The 23,397-nt window shown below is 40.2% G+C and overlaps 3 protein-coding genes across 20 annotated transcripts in view; 2 read left to right on the plus strand and 1 right to left on the minus strand.

The window, feature by feature from the left end:
* Positions 1-14,292, plus strand: Dhc62B (Dynein heavy chain at 62B). 16 transcript variants are annotated; one of them, XM_076536836.1, is made up of 30 exons: positions 5-190; positions 251-433; positions 507-880; positions 1,065-1,311; positions 1,439-1,837; positions 1,932-2,142; positions 2,199-2,472; positions 2,530-2,910; positions 3,013-3,106; positions 3,162-3,316; positions 3,370-3,655; positions 3,708-3,869; positions 3,915-4,126; positions 4,190-4,307; positions 4,395-4,635; positions 4,687-4,933; positions 4,990-8,170; positions 8,246-8,847; positions 9,005-9,291; positions 9,350-9,603; positions 9,749-10,045; positions 10,096-10,591; positions 10,667-11,412; positions 11,476-11,829; positions 11,881-12,347; positions 12,416-12,573; positions 12,632-12,878; positions 12,932-13,337; positions 13,400-13,663; positions 13,729-14,292. In XM_076536836.1, the coding sequence occupies exons 1-30, from the start codon at positions 77-79 to the stop codon at positions 14,077-14,079; spliced, it is 11,808 nt and encodes a 3,935-aa protein (XP_076392951.1). In that variant the 5' UTR covers positions 5-76; the 3' UTR covers positions 14,080-14,292. The 16 variants fall into 16 exon arrangements, 10 of the variants coding, with proteins under 10 accessions (XP_076392954.1, XP_076392956.1, XP_076392955.1 ...); XM_076536835.1 differs by having other exon boundaries at positions 5-433; XM_076536838.1 differs by having other exon boundaries at positions 5-433; positions 12,426-12,475.
* Positions 14,287-23,397, minus strand: part of LOC100876225 (transcription initiation factor TFIID subunit 6) — a 13,189-nt gene continuing 4,078 nt past the window's right edge. The window contains exons 1-10 of one of the 3 annotated variants that reach the window (XM_076536874.1): positions 20,379-20,397; positions 17,075-17,134; positions 16,783-16,994; positions 16,381-16,699; positions 15,912-16,315; positions 15,635-15,838; positions 15,385-15,567; positions 15,097-15,310; positions 14,690-15,015; positions 14,287-14,620 (exon numbers count right to left, since the gene is read on the minus strand). In XM_076536874.1, coding sequence (XP_076392989.1) covers positions 14,528-14,620; positions 14,690-15,015; positions 15,097-15,310; positions 15,385-15,567; positions 15,635-15,838; positions 15,912-16,315; positions 16,381-16,699; positions 16,783-16,962 — 1,923 coding nt within the window. In that variant the 5' untranslated portion in view covers positions 16,963-16,994; positions 17,075-17,134; positions 20,379-20,397 and the 3' untranslated portion in view covers positions 14,287-14,527. Of the gene's footprint in view, positions 14,621-14,689; positions 15,016-15,096; positions 15,311-15,384; positions 15,568-15,634; positions 15,839-15,911; positions 16,316-16,380; positions 16,700-16,782; positions 16,995-17,074; positions 17,384-20,378; positions 20,398-23,397 lie in introns of those variants that run through there. The other 2 variants (XM_003699224.3, XM_012298869.2) reach the window with 2 other exon arrangements.
* Positions 17,477-23,123, plus strand: LOC100883644 (uncharacterized). The gene is made up of 20 exons (XM_003699291.3): positions 17,477-17,872; positions 17,970-18,169; positions 18,239-18,388; positions 18,482-18,716; positions 18,772-18,917; positions 18,972-19,235; positions 19,314-19,438; positions 19,498-19,595; positions 19,656-19,789; positions 19,864-20,003; positions 20,492-20,628; positions 20,754-20,947; positions 21,035-21,193; positions 21,266-21,500; positions 21,575-21,702; positions 21,757-22,029; positions 22,153-22,274; positions 22,334-22,431; positions 22,513-22,643; positions 22,726-23,123. The coding sequence occupies exons 1-20, from the start codon at positions 17,785-17,787 to the stop codon at positions 22,864-22,866; spliced, it is 3,198 nt and encodes a 1,065-aa protein (XP_003699339.2). The 5' UTR covers positions 17,477-17,784; the 3' UTR covers positions 22,867-23,123.

The following is a 23,397-nucleotide window of genomic DNA, read 5'->3' on the forward strand; positions in this document are numbered from 1 at the left end:
TGACGATGTTTTTATCTGTCGAAAGTTTAATGCACTAAAGGTTATAAATAAAAAGATTCAAAAGAAATTAACGAACATGTCGGAGACGGTGGAGACTCGAAGCGTGTCCAGCAAAACGACAAATGATTCAACAAATCGATCGGAACTTAATGAACTACTCAAAAAGCGAAATGCTTTTAGGTTACAAGTGGTAAATTTATTTTCCTCAAGTCGCTTAAATATCATCTCAAGGTCGAAATATTATTTCAAGGTCGAAACCGAGGAGATGCGCGATGTATTGAAATTAATAATCGCCAAATCGAAAATCAAACATGAAAGAAAAGGAAACGAATGTCAAATTACTCACAAGTGTCAACTGGAAAAGCCTCAAAGTTTTTATTTCGAAAAGTTAAAACAATTTGCGGACAGATTGCCCTCGAATACCCTTCTGCCTGTAAACGATTTCAAAATACGCGCGAAAATTTGAATTCGAAACCGTTGTCACAATTGAATATTGCATCGTTTAGGATTGGGAGCAAAATATTCGAAATTTAGTGACGCCTAGCCTTCGAAATAAATATGCGGATATCTTTGAGGATCAAATGGAAGAAACGAAGAAACGTTATTACGAAGCGATGCACGATTCGGTATTGAAACGAGTGGTCGCGATCGAATGTCAAGAACCGTGCAACGAGGGTTTGAAAGGGATCCCGCCATTTAAGCTAGCTGGCCGAACACACCTGTATCATAAGTTTCTGAGAAATCGCTGCACGGTAGAGAGACATTATTATTTACCTCACAGATTGATGAGGAACATAGTTGCCAGGACGTACACCTTGATGCCACGATGGATCTGCGATTTTGGACGCTATCGGAATCTCGGTTACCTCGATTTTAACAGGTTATTCTCTGTTAACAATTCGAATTACTACGCTTGTACATTGCGCAGGCACAACTGCGCATGCGTCTGCGCAGGCGCACTCGGTGAATTTTTATCTTCGCGCCTTTTTACTTACTCGTTCATTACACAACGCGTTACTATACTTCTTAGTGAGTTAATTAATCTAGAATTCGGAATATTTTAGGTTCTTGGATTTGGTGGAGGCAGATACGAAAAAAGGCGCGCTCGCGGTATGCAGTACCTACTACGGTGACATCGTGCGACTGATTTCTCAACCGCGATACCTTTACGACGTACCCTCAGCATCGATGCGAGCTTTCCTCGATTGTGCCAATAATCTACTCAGTCTTCAAGTGGTTACGTGCATGATAAACACCATTGAATATCTCCTCGAAATCTTGAAGGACTGGCAAACTGTACCATTGCTAAAAGTACGTATTTTTAATCATTGAAAAGCGCGCCAATTTTAAAAGAGATCGGTAATCTAGAGAGCAACTTTTGTAGCACACATCAGTGGCGACTTTTCAAGCGAATCCTTCAAACGTTAATATTTTTTAGTTGCAACTGAAATGCGAGAACAACGAGCTGTTTCTTAGTCCAACAATGGAAGAAATTTACATGGCGTTCCACACTATCGTGGATAACATCAGTAACATCGGACAGCAATTACCGCCACTAGATTCTTGGGTTAACGTGAAAACCGATCGCGCGTTCATCAAAGTCATTCTGCCCGAATGGTATCTGGATGAGATTCATAAACGCCTGGGTGAAGTTTTAGAAAATACTTTTCAACCTCTGAACGACTACGTCTGCGAACTACGCAACAAGTTTAACGTCGTGTTTGATCCGGAAACTCGTGAAAATATCATCGCCTATGTTAGCACAGGACATTCGTTTCAAGAATGTTTAGCTAAAGTGGAAGGTTTTAATCGATTCATTCAGGAAATAAATGGCATGGTAAATCAGTAAAGTATGAATTCAAATATTCGAACTTTAATTATATGTAATTCATGTCGTATTAAAACGTACAAAAATATGTACAATTTTGTAGCCGGATCATGAGTACTTTTCTACGGGAACGATTCAGCAAGTCGCCGCTAAAGCAGGTCTTCTTCACTACACGGAAGAAGTGCGTAAATTGATCATCGAACAATTGGTTAACACACATCGAAATTATAACCTCGAAATTTGCAAAACGTTCGAAGGTATAAGGGAACGTGCCATGTACGTACCCAACACAACCAAAGAATTATTAGAAGCAGGTAAATTTCTTAGTTAATAATTTAAGAACAATAAATAAAAGTGACCCATATTTTAGGCGAATACATGATAATGGCGGCCTCAACGGTAATGAAATCGTTAGAAGAGCAAATCACCTTCTCGCTGCGTATGATGGCCTCGTTGATCGAAATGACTACATTGACAAAAGACCACATAGAGTTAAACAACACCACCGTACACTGGTTAACGCGAATAAGGCCGATATTCGAACAAAATAGCGCCGCGTACGAGCAGACGAAATTCGAACTGGAAGAGAAGCTCCACAAGACGATTGAAAATCTGAACGCGGACGTTGAAAATATGTTCCCCAGGTATAATCAAAAGATTACGGTCAACAAAATTCTGTTGGTAATTTGTCTGTCACCTAGGTTAGAAATAATGAACGATATGGACGACGCTAACCGCATACACGAGTACATCGAGTACATGCGGAAATTCGCGAGAGACTTGGATCGCATGGACGACAGAGTAAAAGAGATCAACGACGAGGAGGAACTTTTCCAATACGCCGTCTCCCAATATCCGCGAATCAAAGAGCTGAAGAATAATATAATGCCGTTTTACGAACTGATTTATCGCGGGTATCAGTGGCAGAGGCATCGCAACGTCTGGTTGGACGGACCCTTCGAGTATTTGGACTCGTACGAAATCGACAATAAGGCCACTGATTATTTTGCTGAGTTTAATAAGATTAGCAAGCGATATAAGACGAGCATAAAGATGGACCTCGCGACGAATTATCCGTATTGGTAAGATTCGACGCTGTTCACTTTGAAACCTTCTGGACAGTCCATATCAATTATCATAAATTTACCAAATAATATATTACATTTCTAAATTTATGTCATTAGTTTCATAGGGTCTCCAGACGACCCAGATCCATATCAACAGCCGGCACCGTTGAACCTCTGCTATCAACTCATCGAGGACGTGAAATGGTTCAAGGTGTGTTCTTACAACTTCACGTTGAGCTCGGAAACCTTACCATTATTTTCCTCAGTACTACATACCGCTGTTGACGGTGTTCCGGAACCCTGCCTTACGCCAGGCTCACTGGGACGACATGTCGGTCATAGCCGGCTTTGACCTCACCCCCGACGCTGGAACGACTTTCCGGAAGATCATGAACATGAATCTAATGGAGGATCTGGAAAAGTAACTTTCGCGTCGCGTCTCCTAAATTCGTAATCACTCCACGCTGCCGTTAGGTACGAAATGATAAGTACGAGTGCAACGAAGCAACTGATGCTAGAGGAGCTGCTTGCGAAGCTGATCAGCGAATGGGACGGCGTGATATTCAGCACGGTGCCGTACAAAGACTCCGGAGTGAATATTTTAACGCAACTGGACGATATTCAGGGTCTGTTGGAAGAGCAGATCGTGAAGGTCCAAGCAATGAGGGGCTCAGCGTTCGTGAAACGCATCGAAGAGGAGGTGAAGGAGTTTTACGCTCTTCTGCTTCGAATACGGTCAACCATCGACGAGTGGATCAAAGTATAACTGCATTTATAATTTTATGATTAAGTCTAAGTCTAGCTCTGTTTAGGTACAAGTACAATGGATGTATTTGCTGCCGATCTTCTCGAGCAGAGATATCGTGGCACAACTGCCAGAAGAGGAAGTACTGTTCGTTCAAGTGGACAGAATATTTCGCAGCGCGATGAGCGGCGTCTCCAGGGATCCTCGTGTTCGAGAGACCGCTGGCTCTGTAAGCGAAACTTCTCTTGCGTCCAAGTTAACGCATGCTTTTTAGGTGGGACTTTTAGAAATCATGGAAGAAGCGAACACGTTGATGGAGAAGGTCAACGACGGGGTGTTGAATTACTTGGAGAAAAAGAGACTGTTCTTCCCGCGTTTCTTCTTCTTAAGCAACGACGACATGCTGGAAATTCTGTCCGAGACGAAGGAACCCCTTCGCGTTCAACCGCATCTTCGCAAGTGCTTCGAGGGGATACACAAGTTGGGGTAAATAGAATGATCTGATCGCAACCCTAACAAGTTTCTGATCATCTGAACGTCTCTTTACAGATTCAGCGAAGAAATGGACATATTTTCCATGTTTAGCGAAGATGCCGAAGAAGTGAATGTCCAGGAACGTATCTCGACCACCGCAGCGAGAGGTTGCGTGGAACGGTGGCTCGTTCAAGTATGAATCACTCGCAGTAGCAAGTACTGAGATGAGGATAAGATATTCCTCAGCGTACTCGCATAATATAGCATCGAGAGATTACAGGTGGAGGAGCAAATGGTGAAATCCGTGAGGCACGAAATCCTGATGAGCTATCTAGACTACGAGGTAAACCAGCGTAACGTCTGGGTGCGCATATGGCCCGGGATGGTTGTCCTCTGCGTCGCGCAAATTTACTGGAGCATGCAAGTGCAGAACAGCCTCATGACTCACATAGCTTCAACGATGGAAGCGCTGCACGCGAAGCTCAGACTCCAAATTCTGGACATGGTGGACCTGGTCAAAGGTATTAACCTGTTCAAAGCACATACCCCTTTTACATTTGATGCTTTTCCAGGACAGTTGTCGAAGCAGAATCGCACCACGTTGAACGCTCTTATTACGCTCGACGTTCACGCTATGGACGTGGTGAAGGTGCTGATCGACAAGAAAATCAGGAGCGAAATGGATTTCGAGTGGTTGGCGCAGCTACGCTACTATTGGGAGGACGACGTGTTCGTTAGGATCATATACACGACGGTATCGTACGCGTACGAGTATCTGGGGAACTGTCCTCGGCTCGTTATTACTCCTTTAACGGACAGGTATTTATTGCAGTAAGTACATCCAATACATAACATCTTATGACTATTTTTCGTAGATGTTACCGCACGTTAATCGGTGCGTACTCCCTGCACCTGAACGGAGCACCAGAAGGACCCGCCGGCACCGGTAAAACAGAAACAACAAAGGACCTGAGCAGAGCAATCGCCGTGCAGTGCGTAGTGTTCAACTGCTCAGAAGGTCTGGACTACAAGAACATGGGAAAGTTCTTCAAAGGTCTCGCCTCGTGCGGCGCATGGTCCTGCTTCGACGAGTTCAATAGAATCGAGCTGGAGGTGCTGTCGGTAGTCGCGCAGCAGATCCTCTGCATCGTGCAAGCCGTCCGCGGCAAACTGGAAACGTTCGTGTTCGAAGGCACCGAGTTGCGGTTAAATCCCGCCGTTTACGTCTGCATCACGATGAACCCCGGCTACGCGGGTCGCTCGGAGCTGCCCGACAACCTGAAGGTGCTCTTCCGGACCGTGGCAATGATGGTCCCCGACTACGCCATGATAGCCGAGATATTTCTCTACTCGTCCGGCTTCAGCACTGCCCGCGAACTCTCCACGAAAATCGTCACGACGTACAAGCTGTGCTCGGAGCAACTGTCCACGCAGTCTCACTACGACTACGGCATGCGAGCGGTGAAGACGGTCCTGACGGCCGCTCAGAACATCAAACTGCAATTTCCTGAAGAAAACGAAGCGGTGCTGCTGCTCAGATCCGTCATCGACGTGAATCTGCCGAAATTCCTGGCCCATGACGTCCCGCTTTTCCAAGGCATAGTCTCGGACTTGTTCCCTGGCCTCGAGCTCCCCACGCCCAGTTACGACGTGCTGCTCAGAGCTGTACGACAAGTGGCCGATAAACGTAATCTGCAAGCAGTGGACGGTTTCCTGCTGAAGATCATCCAGACGTTCGAGATGATGATCGTCCGTCACGGATTCATGCTGGTCGGGGACCCGTTTGGCGGGAAGACTTCTGTCCTCCACAGTCTGGCCGATGCTCTCACCTTGATGCACGAGTGGGGCGACTCGAACGGAGCTGTCACGAAATTTTTCACGATCAACCCAAAGTCCATAACGTTAGGACAGCTGTACGGCTTCTTTGATCCGGTCTCATCCGAATGGACAGACGGAGTTTGTGCGGTCGCCTTCCGGAACTATTGCACCGAAGACACCCCGGATAGGAAATGGATCATTTTCGACGGACCCGTGGACGCCATCTGGATCGAGAATCTCAACACCGTCCTCGACGACAACAAGAAACTCTGCTTGACGTCCGGAGAGGTGATGCAAATGTCCGGCGTGATGTCGATGATCTTCGAAGCGATGGATCTAATGCACGCCTCACCGGCTACCGTGTCCCGTTGCGGGATGATTTACATAGAGCCACGGGTCCTAGGCTGGAAACCGTTCTTCCAGTCCTGGTTGAAAAACCTGAACCCTCTGTGGACACAAGGCAGCGAGGAATGCATCATCCGACTGTTCGACTGGCTGATCGATCCTTGTCTAGATTTCATCCGCAAGAGATGCCGCGTGACCATCAACGCCGGCCAGATTCACCAAGTGGTGTCGACCATGAACCTCTTCGAGATGCTGATGGAAGACCCGGTCGAACAGAACCCGAAGACGTTCGACCAGTTCCTGTTACCCTGGCTGCAGGCTACCATGTTGACTGCCATAGTCTGGGGCGCAGCGGGTACCCTCGACTACGACTCCCGGATTATGTTCAACGACTTTTATCTGAGCTTCTGGAAGAACGAGCAGACGGAGCACCCGCTGCCGGAGATCCTCGTCGAGTCCTTGATTTCCTTACCGACGGAGGACCCCATCCACGACTGCTTTTACACGTACAGAGGACGGGGTGCATGGAGACGCTTCTCTGACGTGGCCAGGCAGGAGGAGTTCCAGGAAACCCACAGCATCGTGCAGATGATGGTTCCCACCGTCGACACCGTGAAGTATCAGACGCTGTTCCTCATGCATGTACGTCGTCGTAAGCGCTTCCTTCTGTACGGAGAGACCGGCACCGGCAAAAGCTTCTACATAATGGACCTCATGATGAACAAGCTGAGCGAGAAGGAGTACCTCCCGAATTTCATAACGTTCACGCCGAACATAACAGCCGCACAGACGCAGGAGTTGGTCGTACTGAAGCTGTACAAGAGACGCAGGAACCAGTTCGGTCCTCTAGCTGGCACGCGGTGCATCGTCTTCATCGACGATGTTAACATGCCAGCGAAGGAGGTGTACGGCTCGCAGCCGCCCATCGAGCTCCTCCGTCAGTTCTTCGACCACGAGGTTTGGTTCGACCTGAGGAAGCCGGATAAGATTTACATATTCGATACCATGTTCATCTGCGCCATGGCTCCGCCGGGTGGCAGCAGACAGGAGTTGTATCACCGGTTCCTGCGGCATTTCAATCTGTATAATATTAGCAACTTCACGGAGGAGACCGTCACGCGGATCTTCACGAACATCGCGTTCGTAGGCCTGCAGCGGAACGGTTTCACCACGGCGGTCATGTCGATCATCATGGAGATCGTCCGCGCCACTATCAACATCTTCCAGAACGCCCGAGCGGAGCTCAGACCGACACCGGCTAAGTCTCACTATTTATTCAACCTGCGCGACTTCGCCCGAGTCATCACGGGATGTACTATGATCAAGGAGGAGTCTGTCGAGTCCAAGACGGACTTCACGAAGCTGTGGGTGCACGAGATCCTGAGGGTGTTCGGGGACCGGTTGATAGACAAGGACGACAGACAGTGGCTCTTCCTGAAGATCAAGGAGGTGGTCGAGAGTAATCTGAAGGAGAACTTCAACACGGTGTTCGACTACCTGCCGAAGTTCGGGGACCGATTAACGGAGGAGAGTTTGCGGAGTCTGATATTCGGGAATTTTATGGACGTCGACTTGATGCCCGCGGATCGTCGTTACGAAGAGGTGAAATCGATGGACGAGTACACGGAGGTGGCGATCTCTTACTTGGAGGATTACAACCTCACTAACAGGCGGAAGATAGACATTGTACTGTTCCGGTACGCTCTGGAGCACCTCGCGAGGATTTGCCGCATCCTGGTGATCCCCTGCGGCAGCTTGTTGATGGTCGGCGTGGGAGGGTCCGGAAGACAATCGTTGACCAAGCTGGGTGCCAGCATGGTCGGCCACGGACTCTTCCAACCGGAAATCGGTAGCACCTACGGGCTTCAAGAATGGCGAGACGACATAAAAAAGGTTCATCCGACATAAAAAATACTTCACATATTCTAAAACCCATTTTCCCAGGTGCTAACGCTCCCCGTTTTCTAGGTGCTGATAAATTCCGGTGGCCAGGGCAAGGACCATGTGTTCCTATTGACCGAAGGACAAATCAAGAGCGACATCTTCCTGAACGACGTGGACAGCTTGCTGAACTCCGGCGAAGTACCGAACCTGTTCACCATAGAGGAAAACCAGGAGATCATCGAGGCAACGCGGTTGGCCGCTCAAGGCGGCAATCGTAATTTGGACATATCGGTGCTGGCAGTCCTAGCTTTCTTCGTGAACCGGTGCAAGGAGAAGCTGCACATCATGCTCTGCTTCAGCCCGATCGGAGACACCTTCAGGATCAGACTTCGGCTTTATCCTAGCCTCGTGAACTGCTGCACGATCGACTGGTTTGATGTGTGGCCGGAGGACGCTCTGGAGCAGGTAGCGCTTCGGAGTACTACAGACATTAATGTCGAGGAACAGGTGAAGGTAAACGCTGTGACCGCGTGCAAGTTCTTCCACGTTTGCGCCAAGGACGTCAGCGCGAGGTTCTTCAACGCTACCGGGAGAAAGACGTACGTTACCACCGCTGGGTTCCTGGACCTCATACGTACGTACGCGGAGCTGATGGAGGAGAAGCAACAAGAACTTCGTCTTGCTAGGTATACAAATCTAGCTAGGTACAATAGCTAGGTGTAGCTAGGTGTAGCTAGGTACAATAGCTAGGTGTAGCTAGATACAATAGCTAGGTGTAGCTAGGTGTAGCTAGGCACAATATCGTACACGGTAAAAGAAGCTTACACGTTTCTCGTTTAACAGAGACCGATACATAAACGGTTTGGACAAACTGGAGTTCGCAGCGCAGCAAATTGGCCAGATGAAGATAACCCTCTCGCAGCTGAGGCCGCAACTAGAAGCATCCGCCAAAGAAACCACCGAGACGATGAAGAAGATCGAGACCGAGAACGTGAGCGTCGCGAAGGCGAGGATTCTGGTGAAGAGAGACGAGGACATGGCTAACGTCCAGGCCGAACTCGCGAAAAATTTGAAAACGGAGTGCGAAGCGGATTTGGCAGAAGCTCTTCCCGCTCTGGAAGAGGCGATAGGTTTCTCTCCACGACTCGAATGTGACGTTACATGATAGTTAATTGTAATTACTCGTAGCGGCCCTAAACACGTTAAAACCGGCGGACATAGCGGTTGTACGAACGATGAGGAGCCCTCCCGCAGGAGTGAAGCTCGTGATGGCGGCAGTGTGCGTGATGCTGGGTATACCCCCGGCTAGAATCGAGGATCCTACTACTGGTAGAAAGTTCAACGATTATTGGGGGCCTAGTAAGCGTTTGTTGGGAGATATGAGGTTTCTGGAGACCTTACGGCAGTATGACAAAGATAATATTCCTCCTAATGTGATACAGGTAATCTTTTGTTAGGTCAAAGATCTTGAATGTCAGTGCACTGTGAACTTAAGTCAAAGATCTTGAATGTCAGTGCACTGTGAACTTAAGTCAAAGATCTTAAATGTCAGTGAATATAGGTCAAAGATTTTAAATGTTCCTGCAGGAAATCAAGACAACCTACTTGACGAATAAAGACTTCGAGCCGAAAGTGGTAGCGAGAGCGTCATCCGCAGCTGAGGGCCTCTGCAAATGGGTGAGAGCGATGGTGCTGTACGACCAAGTGGCGAAAGTGGTGGCGCCAAAGAGAGCAAAACTGGAAGCAGCACAGAGCGACTACGAGAACACCATCAAATTCCTAAACGAGAGGCGCGAGATGCTCGCCCAGTTAACTGAGAGGCTGAACATTCTTCATCAAAGCTTGCAAGCGATCCTCGCGAAAAAAATCGAACTGGAGAACGAGGTAAGAGACACTACCTGTGGAAAATCAAGGCTAATACTGTTTAATTTCAGGTGACAAACTGCAGGAATAAACTGATACGTGCAGAGAAATTAATCAGCGGTTTAGGCGGAGAGAAAGACCGCTGGATGACTGCTGCAGCGAACTTACAGAAATCTTACGACGCGCTGCCGGGCGACATTTTAATTTCCTGCGGTATGATAGCGTATTTGGGACCGTTCACCACCAGCTACCGCGAGGAGAGCTTGAACAAGTGGATAAGCTACGTGAAGAACTTGAAGATACCGTACTCGGACAATTACGATTTCGTCGAGGTACTTGGAACCGAGATAAAAATTAATTCCTGGAATATATTTGGACTGCCACGGGACTCGTTCTCCACCGAGAACGCCATCATCATGGACAACTCGAAGCGGTGGAGTTTGTTTGTTGATCCTCAGAGTCAAGCGAACAAGTGGATTCGAAACATGGAGAAGCAGAACAAACTTGAAATCGTCAAACTGACCGACGCGAATTATATGAACATTATAGAGCAAGCTCTAGAGTACGGTACTTAAAGCCTTGTTAAAATAACCAAACGTGGCCTATTATTTCTTTTTCTTAATTTAATAATGATTTGTCCAGGAAAACCGGTGATGATAGAAAACGTCGGTGAAGAGCTGACGCCACCGCTTGACCCGATATTAACGAAGGCGATATACAGAATGGGCGCCTTCTGGCACATCACGCTCGGCGAGAAAGTGATAGAGTACAATTTGCGGTTCAGACTGTACATCACAACCAAGCTACGCAATCCGCACTACTTACCGGAAGTCTTCAACAAAGTGACAATAATTAATTTCGCGTTAACGATCGACGCCCTGGAGGATCAGCTACTGGGTATCGTGGTGGCGAAAGAGAGGCCCGATCTGCAAGAGAAGCGGGAGTATTTGATTATCCAGAGTGCAGCGAACAGAAAGGCCTTGCAACAGGTCGAAGACAACATCCTGAAGACGCTGTCCGCGTCAGGCGCCAGTATTTTAGAGGACGAAGAGGCTATAGAGATTCTGGACTCGTCGAAGATCTTGTCGGCCGACATTTTGAAGAAACAATCCGCAGCGAAGAAAACGGAAATACAGATCGATAAATTCAGAATGAATTATAAACCCATCGCGAAGCACAGTTCTGCTCTTTACTATACCATCACGGACCTGCCCAACATCGACCCCATGTACCAATACTCTTTGGCCTGGTTCATCAACTTGTACGTGACGTCCATCGACACCGCGAACAGGAGTAACGTGCTTGAAAGGAGGCTCGCGTTCTTGCGAGAAACTTTCACTTACAATCTGTACCAGAACGTTTGCAGATCACTGTTTGAAAAAGACAAGGTAAATTTAGAAGAAACATGGAGGTTAGGAGATAATTATACAAGTAACCAACTGATGTTCTAGGTCCTGTACTCGTTCATTCTGTTCACGACGATCCTAGCATCGGAGAACGCGATCACGAAGGAAGAGATAATGTTCTTCTTATCCGGAGGCGTCGAACTAGCTGCAGCTCCAAGGAATCCGGCATCCTCCTGGCTTCCGGATAAATCATGGGGCGAGATTTGTAGATCAAACGTTTTGCCGAGCTTCGCTAACTTCCAAGACAGTTTCGTCCGCAATCAAAGCGCGTGGAAGAAGTACTACGATTTGCTGAATCCTGAAGATTCACCGATACCGGAACCTTGGCAAACGACTCTGACTCCTTTCCAGAAACTGATCGTCACGAGAATAATCCGAACGGACAAAGTGATGATCATGGTAAGAAAAATAAGTTCTCGTTGATCCTGAAACTGATGAAAACTGTTTCAGATACAACGGTTTGTCAGAGATGGAATGGGTTTGAATTTTATTGTACCACCGCCGTTCGACATTGCCAAATCCTTCAGCGACTCCAGCTCACTGATACCGCTGATCTTCATATTGTCCCCCGGTTCCGATCCGATGGAAGCTCTAACGAAACACGCGGAGACTTCCAACTTCATGGAGAGATTTCACTCGATCTCTCTGGGTCAAGGCCAAGGGCCGATCGCCCAGAAATTAATCGAGAAAGCACAGAGCGACGGCGAGTGGGTGTGCTTGCAGAATTGTCATTTAGCTGCCTCCTGGATGCCCACGTTAGAAACCATCTGCGAGAAGCTCGATCCTTCGAACACGCACTCCAACTTCCGTCTTTGGTTGACTAGTTACCCATCCGAACACTTTCCGATCACCATCTTGCAAAATGGAGTCAAAATGACCAACGAACCACCGAGTGGATTGCAAAATAACATCATGAGGTAACGGAAAGTATTAATGAAAGGAAGATTTTTGCGTGGTTTGATTTTTGAATGGTTTTGAACTTTAGGTCATATAAGGCCGAGGCAGCCAGAGATGCAGATTACTTCGACAACGATCCCAGGAAAAGGCGAGCCTACTCTAAACTGCTTTATGCGTTGTGCTTCTTTCATGCCGTGGTGCAGGAAAGACGGAATTATGGGGCACAGGGGTGGAACATCCGATACGGTTCGAACGTTGTATATGTTATCTTGTAAAACGACTAAGAAGTTTATTCTCTCTGTAGGTTTCAACGAATCCGACCTTCAAATATCCGCTCAGCAGCTGCAACTGTACATACGAGATTACGATGAGGTGCCTTTCAAAGCGATTGTATATTTAACCGGAGAATGCAATTACGGCGGGAGAGTGACCGATGACATGGATCGGAGATGTTTGAACACGATACTGGAAGATTTCTACAATCAAGATGTAATTACAGATCTGAATTACTCTTTCGCGGATATTGGTCCTGAATATGCTCTTCCGAGAAGGTACATATTTTGTCGCATTCCAGAGAAAAGCATATTAATACGTTTCGTTTTAGACACGAGTACGAAGACTATATTAAGCAAATCCAAGGAATTCCTTTAAATCCACCTCCAGAAGTATTAGGGTTGCACATGAACGCGGGTATCACGCGGGATCTTGAATTAGCAAATAATTTCTTTCTGTCTATGCTGCTGATACAAGGAGCGATTGCGGTAGGCGATACTTCCAAGCAGGATGAAATGCTGTTGAATATGAAGAAAGATATGTACGATAGAATGCCTGAGTTATTCGATATTGAAGAAGCGCAGAAACAGTATCCCGTCATGTACATGGAGTCTATGAACACCGTTCTGATACAAGAGCTGGAAAGGTTTAATGTTCTTCTGAGAGAAATTCGACGGTCCCTCGAGTTTCTGGAAAAAGCAGTGAAAGGACTGATAGTGATGACGCCTGATTTAGAGGTACCACAGATACAGGCCAATAAAAATTTATTATTAAGCTTTATTATTAAGCTTTACTATAGGTTTTAGCTTTCAATATACTGAACGCGAGGATACCGCCATCTTGGGTGAAAGCGTGCGCTTATCCGAGTTTAAAACCGTTGCCAAATTTCATCACCGACCTTCTGGCTCGATTAAAATTCTTTCGTCAATGGTTAACGGAGGGCATACCACAAACGTTTTGGATATCTGGATTCTCGTTTATTCACGCTTTCCTTACGGCAACCACACAGAACTTCGCAAGAAAATACAAGATACCTATTGATAGAATTGATTTCGATTTTGAGGTTTTCATTTGAAATATCTTGTCGATACAACGCCTTAGGACGTTAAATATTTGTTCGATTTGTAGGTACTCCCCGCGTACCAACTGGATTCTTCGCCTGCAGATGGCGTTTACGTTTACGGAATGTACTTGATCGGTGCAAGGTGGGACATACAGAGCATGTTGCTTGCAGAAAGTCACCCGAAAATACTCTGGGATCTTATTCCTATTATATGGATGAAACCTTGCAAAGTAGATTTGATTTATGTAAAACAGCGATACAAGTGTCCTCTTTATATAACATCTGCCCGTTTTGGTGTTCTGAAAACAACCGGGCATTCAACGAATTATGTATTGTCTCTTCTTCTGGATTCTGATTACCCTTCCCGACATTGGATTAAAAGAGGGCTGGCCTTAATTTGTCAACTCGACAACTGAAGGTCACTGAAGCTCTGCTTTTTTATCATTCTAATCGAAATACACATCGCTACATGTGATGACACTTCGTAAATATATCACAATTCGCTAGATGGCACTACGGTCCGTTTTCATATGGATTTTGAACATTCCAACTACTAATGGCGATAACGGTATTTAATAAATAATAAAGCTTGTGCTGATGTATAGATGTAATAAACAAGACTATTTAAATTTGTTAGTTGTTTTATTACCTCGTTATGTTTAATATATTACAATCTACGACATAAGAGAAGAATTAGTATTGATCACGTTTGTACTTTTTATACACATTTTTATTTATATCTCATCTTTTAAGAAAAGTAAATATGTATTTTCATATGTATATAAAAATGTAAATATTACAATATCGTTTCTGTACATGTTATTGATCAATTTTTTGAATGTTGAAAATTAAGTGTTGTTATTATCATTGAAAGGAATGTTCTTCTTCTGGGCTCAGAGAGCATTCGACATTTTGCTGAGTAACGAAAACATTCTGCGTTTTTGTTGATATGTTTCCCTGTTATAAAACACTTTCAATAATTATTCAAGTTACAAATTAAGTGTATTGGTTTAGTAATGTACATACCTGAGACACTGTTGTGGTACCATGGTTACTGCTTGACATACAGACAACTACTAATTTCGTTGCATTACTTTGTATGTGTGTTTTTTGTTGAGTCACATTGCTTTGAGCTATTTTAACTTGTTGTTGCTGCGATGATTGCTGTTGCGGTTGTGGCTGAGATTGTTGTTGTATTGCACTAGTGTTAATATTTGTGGCAGTCGGTGTTTGAGATCGTGACTGCAAGATCACAAACTTCTGTCCACCGCCTGTAGTTGTTCCACCACTGGCTCTACTTGTACCGAGCATAATTGTACGTCCAGTTTGTTGACCAGGACTAGAACTTGTTACTTTAATAAAACATAAATAAATAAGTAGTGAATAACTTGAAACTAATATTCAGAGTTTCAAATAGGTAAAAATAACATTACCTGCTTGAACGATAGTCTTTCCAGTGCACGTAGGACCTTGTTGGCTTGTCGTTAAAGCTGTTGTCGATGCAGTCGTGGCTAAAGTAACCGGTTGGGTGCGAGCTTTTGCAACTGCTGCACATAAGGCAGGGCCTATGTAACCATAATCTTGTTTGTAATCTTCTACGTAGTCTGGTGGAGATCGTATTGTTTTTAAAACGGGCGCCACTGACTTCTATAAATGTAACACAATTTGACATTAACTTTTACACCAAAATGTAATTAATTTTTAAAGCACACAACATTTACCACAAGAAGGGTTTTTATGTGACCTGCTCCATTTTTATCTACACTCGACAAACCGGGTCCTTCTATACATGACTCGATTCGTTCAGAAATTGATTTAATTTTGGGAATAACTAATGCTTTAATTACTTCTGGACCTAATTCACATAATCCTTCAATTGCACCATAAAGAGATGCCAGCGGAGTCTAGAAAATTCACGATTAATACAGTTTTATTACTAATTTTTAATATTCTGAAATCCTTCTAACGTACCTGACTGTTTTTAGCTAAAGCTTGACTGAACATTCTAGTTACTCTGGTTTGTACATTATTTGTAGAAGTGTTAAAATTTTTACAAATTTGAGCCATAAGGCGTGATGCAAAATCGCGAAGAGCCCAGTGATTATCTACATCTGGCCTCATGCATAATTGTCGTGAAACTATACAAGTCGCAATAGATGGTATCAATTCGTGCAACTGTAAATTAAAATACGATGTCAACATACACTGCATATTTCACATGATGGAAACTGAAAATTATGATACGTACATATTTTTCTAGATAAAGGCTAGGATTATCCAGAAGAGCTTTAACCATACGCATTAGATAAATGAGAAGTGCAAGATTATTTTGCACTACGTTGACGCGAACACCTTCCGCGATAAAGGTGCACATACGTGCTAACATTTCGTGTAAACCAGGGTCAGCGGAAAGGGATTGAAGTGCTTCTGCTCTGCGTGCTTCGTCTGATCCAACACAAGCTTCCGTAATTTCTTTGTAATATAGTTGTTGTTCAACACTTAATTCATGAGTAGCTAGTTGTTTGACATGAACAGTTTCTACATTGCGTAATTTCTGACTCTTGCCACCACCTCCTGGCTTTCCAACACCAATATTTTGACTCTTATTCGAGAGTTTACTTGTGGGATCAACGCTTTCCAATTTTTGAACATCTATTGTATCATTAATAAATTGACATTAGTATTTGAAAGTATAAATTTATATATTGAACTATTACCTTTAGAGACTGGAGGTGGGTTTTCTGGTATTGTAGGTTGAACACCATCTATACAAAGCCAATGGGCACGCAGTGTAATTTCTAAAGGTAATTTAGGCCATGTTTGTCCACTAGACATAGATATAACTTCATTAAGATCAATTTCCTTTTCCTCTACGAAATGTAGTTCTCTACCACCACCAGAAGCAAAACGGAATGGTATATGATCCTTGGCAAAAAATCCATACGTTGGTTCAATGTTTTTAATTTTCAAAGCATGATCAATATCATATGTTGTCATACGCTGACGTTTCCCATGTCTCATAAATTTTGCTGCATCCTAAATATCAGACATTGAAGCAGAATAACTTTCGCACAAATAACAGACAAAACTAAATGTATGGAATTTAAAATCATGCAAACCTGTATGATTTCCTTAAGCCTATAGCTCACATCTTCTGCAAGGTCTTTAGCAGCTTCATCCGGAAAATTTCCAACACCTATACTTTCTGCAATTACTTTTATTGATTCTTGGGATAGTGTAGTACCATAAATGGAATCGCTTTCATTCATCTTTAAAGTATTTTGTTTATTGCATTCCATGCAATATAATTTGAAGTCTTTCCTTTAAAAATCTATATGTAAATTAATTGTAGAAATATATTTAATAATTTGGAAATCCGTTTTAAAATAAATATATTTGTACTGTACTTACACTGCTCTGTTTTAGTGGCAATCTTGATCATTGTTACTGTCCAAACATAAACAGTAATTCCTAAACATGAATTTTACATATAACAGATGACACATAATAAAAATTTTCACTTTATTTTACATAGTGGTTATTCAATCTTTTCATATTTTGAGTTTGAACAATTTTATATGAAGTATTAAGAAGTACAATTTCATTTATAAAATTTAATCTTGAAGCTCAATCCAATAACCTCAAACAAAATCACTGGACCACCCAACGCGATGCAATCGTAGAACAATACTGAGCAATATTACTATTCCAACAGTGACTACTTTAGTCAGTAGTGTTTACGATTGTGTTCTATTAGTTAGAAGAAAATAAAAATATAAATGATAATATTGTCACTAAAATATATAACATGTTTAATTAAATCTGTCTGTAATTTACTATAATTGTTTTTGTCAAAATTATAAGCATAATAACGATAAGCTTTGTTATTTTAAAAGCTCATAGAGAAAAATACAGAAAAAATCTCCCACCATTATTACTGACTCGCTGTTGTTTTTGTTTTAATAATGATGCTAAATTGAATATATTATAAATAACAATAAAATTTGGAACTCAATAAAGTTAATAAAATAGAAGTGATATACAAAGTATCTTAGTGCATTTTTTTCTTGACATTGTATTCAACTTATTTTATTATTTGCTAAATATTTAAACATACAACAATGCTTTCTCACAATTTAAAAAAGTGGAAAATTTTCAATATATTAGAACCAGAATTTAAACAAAGGATTCATGTGGCTGTTGTGTATGGTAATATTTAGTTTTTAACTTATATCTTTAAACTTTAAATTATTATCTTTGTTTATAGATAAAGTGATATAACGTAGAATTAAATTTTGATGAATAGGTGATTTAGGTGATAACGCTGTTATTGCAACATTTGATCACAAGATATATATCTTAGGACCTGATGCAACTAAATATTGTACAAATTTGGGTACTAATGGTATTTTTTATCCAGTGGAAGCTTTTAAATTAACTAAAAAGGATGTAAAAACCATTGCATGTGGCAATGATTATATTTTGATTCTTACGACTGATGGAATGGTACTTGAACTTTATGAAATCATATGGTATTCTTAATAGCATTAGTAATTTAATACAATTTTATCAAAGGTATGTTCAATGAGATATAATAAATGTAAAAATACGTATGAAGTAGAGAGATCAAAGAATGTTTGTGTGAAAATTCACTTAAATATTGGTTGTATTCTGGACATAGCTTGTGGATATGATTATTTTGTTGCATTAACAAATCATGGAAAGGTAAAATGAAAATTTTATATCACAATTTATTTTTTTTTAAATTAATTTCATATTTTCTTGCAAATATATATATTTATTTTTGCATTTTTTAAGGTATATATGTGGAACATTAATAGTAATGTTCCTAATGATTTTAAACAAGTGAATGTTACATTAAACAACAAAATCATTACTAGCATTAGTTGTGGTAAGAACTTCAGTATAGTAATTACAGATACAGGAGAAGTCTATAGTTGGGGTACTAATAGTGTTGGTCAGTTAGGAATTAATAGTCGTAAGGATGTAGACAGACCTGATAAAATAACAGCATTAGATGGTGTTGTAATTGGTAATTTCAAATGTCTTTTAATTGTATAAATTAAGATTTTGCTTAATGTTAGCAGTATTTAATTCTCCCACAGAGAAAGTCGTTTGTGGTTATTCTCATACTCTGGCTTTGAGTACAACAGGAGTTTTATATGTATGGGGTGGAAATAGTTGTGGACAATTAGGTCTTAATACAACAGCAAATTCTTTTGTTCCAGTAGAGGTAATGTAAAGTACAATTTAGTTATTGAATTTAAAGTGATTATGATATTTTTAGTTGAAAGAAATGAAAAAAGTACGGGATATAGCAGCTTGTTCTGCTTGTCATATAAGCGCAGCTGTAGCAGAAAGCAATGAAGTGTTCATTTGGGGAAAATGTATGGAACAATGTATTTTAGTTCCAACATGTACAACGTTAAAATGTTTGCATGATGTCTTTGCATATTATGCGTGGCCAAGAGTAACTTATCAGCCACTCATTTTTTATGATGAAAGAAATTCGAATTTAGTAAATAGTTTAGCGGAAGCATATGATAATCCAGTATGTATTCCGTACATATATATTTATGTATATAATTACTTTCACTGTCTCTTCAAAATATTATTTATACATTTGAAGGAAACTAGTGATTTAGTTTTTGAAGTGCAGGAAGAGTCCATTCGTGTTCATAAAGCAATTTTGAAAATACGCTGTCAGCACTTGAGAACAATGTTTCAAGATGTTTGGGCAGAGAGTAGACAAAAGTGAGTCAAATTTTTATTATGCATACTTACATTTTTATTGACATACTTATTCATTTCAGTCTTATAAAAAATGAACAATTTTCTTTTGATGTGTATGCCATATTTCTATACTATTTGTATACTGATGAGATTTCTCCAAATGCAAGCAGTCAAATAGGTAAATATTTATATTTTGCATGCTGTTTTCTCAATTTTTGAAATTATACTTTTTGTATAGTGGAACTTTTGAGTTTAGCTGAGATGTACAATATGAGTCAATTAAAGAGTCTTTGTGCACAAATATTGATCAAAGAACTTACAATACAAAACATAGTCTCTCTATACAATATATCTGTCAAATATAACATTAAGGTAAGTAACATTCTTGATATTTCACCTTGGGATATGGTACTTTTGAAATATTAACATATATTATACTTTATCAGGAACTAGAAAAACACTGCTTCATGTTTGCAATAAATCATATGACAGAAGTAGTGCAAAACCCGGATTTTATAGAATTAGATAAAGATGTTCTACAAAATTTTTTAATTCAAGCTGCTGAGGCTGGTGTATTTAAAACATAGTACATGATGATTATTTTATAAAGATTGTTAAGTATGTTCTAAGTAAACAAGTTACTGTATTTTATAACCAAATAAAAATTTTATAAAATTAAGAATTATAAATTACACAATATATAAAGCGAATAAAAATAATGTTACTATTTATGCAATTAAGTTCGTTAGTTTACATTTAGTTTGTTTTCTGAGCTATCTAACCTATAAATCGTATATGTACAAAAACATTTTGTGTAAATGGACTTCATGATTATCGTGTAAATTTTATTTCCACGTGGAGACGTTCCATTGATTAATTGTACAAAAAATTAGAAGATAATATAAAATATAGATAGTTTAGTGTTACAAAAAAATGACCAGCAGAGGTCTGGACTACCTACCATTCTGTATCTTTTCTTGATAGCATTGACTAAAGATGTAGCTGTAGTCAATGTTGATAGAGTCAATTGTTTTTGCTTTGTTTCCTTTTGAAACAAAGTTTCCTTTTGTGAAGTAGAATACGTATAATAATAAGAACAGATAAAATTAAGAAAAGAACAAAGATGTCTTCCTTTGAGTTAAATTATTGGCCAATTTTTAATGTAGTCGATACTGAGTTCATTTCGAAAATCCGAATGGCTATTGTATATGGTAACGTTTATTTTCCTTAATTCATATCTTTATATATCTTAATATCGCTAAATATTCTTTAAATTTTATTTAAATGTTAGTACAAAAACAAATAATACAATTTAAAATGAACTTTTATTATACAGGTAACTTAGGCCATAAAGCCTTAATGGTGACAAACGATGAAATGGTATATGCTATAGGAACTAATGTAAATTATGAAGCTGATGATATTAGTAATATGTTGGGTCCAACGAAAATCGAAGTATTATGTGGAAAGAATATAAAAACTTTAGCAGTTGGCAGAGATCATCTTTTAGCTCTTACAAAACAAGGAAAGGTACTTGAAACTTATGAAATTATATTATTTTCTTAACGATATTACTAAGTTAATATAACATTGATTAATGATATAATTGCATAAAAGGTTTATTCATGGGGATGTAATGATCATGGCCAATTAGGTAATGGATGTTATTTATCTAGTACAGAACCAGCTCTTGTAAAAATTATTAAAAATAATGAACATATTGTATATATTGCTTGTGGAAGTGATTATTCTATCGCATTGACAAAAATAGGAGAGGTAACATGACAACATAATATTAAAAATAATTTCTTTCTTTTAGATTCATTTCAAGATACACAAACATTTCAGGTATATTCATGGGGAAACATTGGTTATTCAGAAAATGTGCCTAGACAAGTACAGATTGATGGCTTTGATTCAAAAGTTACCTCTGTCGCTTGTGCTAAAAGATTTATCATAATGATTACAGAAAATGGTGAAGTTTATAGTTGGGGTGATAATAGTTCTGATCAATTAAGAACACGCTATTATTCAAACCAAAGCAAACCTTGCAAAGTCACAGCACTTGTTGGCATTGTAATAAGTAATAGCAAATTATGTTCTTGTACACTTTATACATTATTTCCTAATTTGTATAGTATTTATTTTCTTCCACAGAGAAGGTAGTTTGTGGTTCTTCACACGTTCTAGCTTTGAGTTCTACAGGAGATTTATATGTATGGGGTAAAAACGATTGGGGACAGTTAGGTACTGATGGGAGAGGAAATAGTGCTCAGCCAATGAAGGTAATGTAAAGCATATTTCTATGATTGAATTTAAAATAATTAAAACTTTTTCAGTTGATATCAGCCAAAATGAGAACAGTGTTAGATATTGCAGCTTCGTATTCCAATGATATAAGTATAGCCATAACAGGAGAAAAAAATGTATTTATTTGGGGGAACTGTCTAGGACAGTGTATTAAAAAACCAACGTACATCCGATTAAAATGTGTTAACGAAGCTTTTGCGTATTATGCACCATCTTGTAGTACATATGAACCGTTGATATTTGATGATTATGAAGTGGTACCGACTTTACTCGATTGTTTTCGGAACGCATTCAATGATCAAGTATGTATTTTTTACAGAAATCTGTATTTTTCAATCACTGACATATATTTATTCGTTTATATTTATTATATATATAAACCATATATTTATACATTTATTCGTTATTTTCCTATTGTATGGAAGACTACGAGTGATTTAGTTATAAAAGTACAAGGAAACCCCATCTATGTGCACAAAGCTATTTTAAAGATACGTTGTCCATACCTTAAAGCAAAGTTTGAAGAATGGGATAAGAACAATGAAAGGTAAGATTATCATTTTAATAAATGTTTGTATCTTTCTCAACATAGCCGGTTTATTGTAGCGTTATAGAAGTCCAGGAATTTTCCAACAATATATATGTAGCTTTTTTACAATATCTGTACACTAATGAAATAAATTTATCAGTGATGGATATAGCAGGTAATTATGCATAATCATAATCATAATATACATAATTGATGATAGTCCACACGTTAAAAACTGTATATTTATTCCATCAAGAACTTTACAATTTAGCAAATACTTATTCAGATGACAAATTGAAGGATCTATGTATGTTTACTGTAAAGAAAGACATTAGTGTTAAAAATGCAATATTTCTGTACAACAAAGCCATTGAATATAAAGCTAAGGTAAGCAATATTTGTTTGCTATTATCCTTTCAAACAAAGTAACTTTAATAAATATGATCTATATCGCTTTCTTTATTTTTAGGAAATAGAGGAATACTGTGCTAGTTTTATATCGAATTATATAACTTTAATAATGCATACTCAGGATTTTATTGATTTAAATGATAGCGCATTTAAAACTTTGCTAGTTAAAGCTATTCAAACGGGTGCTTTGAAGAAATAGTTTATGATTTGTGTGAAGTGAAGTTTGACGACCATACATCTTTTATGGTATCCGAGCAAATATTGATATAGTGAAGATAAGATATATCTTGATATCAATAAAAAAAAGATAGTATTATAAAAAGTACGGAGGATTATTTGATGTTAAGCTAACTATGACACGCGTAATTTCCATAGAAAATATGTATTAAAAGTTGATATATTTTTTTTAATATTTTTATATTTACTGCACTTGTTATAATAAACAATATTCTATTACGGTGCATTTATTCCTTGATACATTGTAAGTACATAAATATATGTTACATTAATTTACACATACACATGTAAAATGTTAGTTTCTTCATTTGATTTAACGATGATTCTAATTACCTCCAAGGTACCGTTTCGTCTTCGTGCGTACATTTCGATCCGCTCATCGATGATTTGGTCACGATTAAAAAATTGGAAAGTTGCGTATTAATCGATGTAGAATTCTGTGAATACAGAACCGTAACTGATTGAATTAAAAAGCGTTCGTTACAAAGGGGTG

The sequence above is a fragment of the Megachile rotundata genome, chromosome 11 (genome assembly GCF_050947335.1).
Source record: "Megachile rotundata isolate GNS110a chromosome 11, iyMegRotu1, whole genome shotgun sequence".
NCBI lineage: Eukaryota > Metazoa > Arthropoda > Insecta > Hymenoptera > Megachilidae > Megachile > Megachile rotundata.

Coding starts and splice junctions, on each gene's coding strand:
- Dhc62B (XM_076536835.1), top strand. CDS start 77: ATGTCGGAGACGGTGGAGACTCGAAGCGTGTCCAGCAAAACGACAAAT. Junction 2,143..2,198: donor CAAAGAATTATTAGAAGCAG/GTAAATTTCTTA, acceptor CCCATATTTTAG/GCGAATACATGATAATGGCG. Junction 13,664..13,728: donor GAATTGATTTCGATTTTGAG/GTTTTCATTTGA, acceptor TTCGATTTGTAG/GTACTCCCCGCGTACCAACT.
- LOC100883644 (XM_003699291.3), top strand. CDS start 17,785: ATGCTTTCTCACAATTTAAAAAAGTGGAAAATTTTCAATATATTAGAA. Junction 21,194..21,265: donor CATTGACAAAAATAGGAGAG/GTAACATGACAA, acceptor CAAACATTTCAG/GTATATTCATGGGGAAACAT. Junction 22,432..22,512: donor ATCAGTGATGGATATAGCAG/GTAATTATGCAT, acceptor TATTCCATCAAG/AACTTTACAATTTAGCAAAT.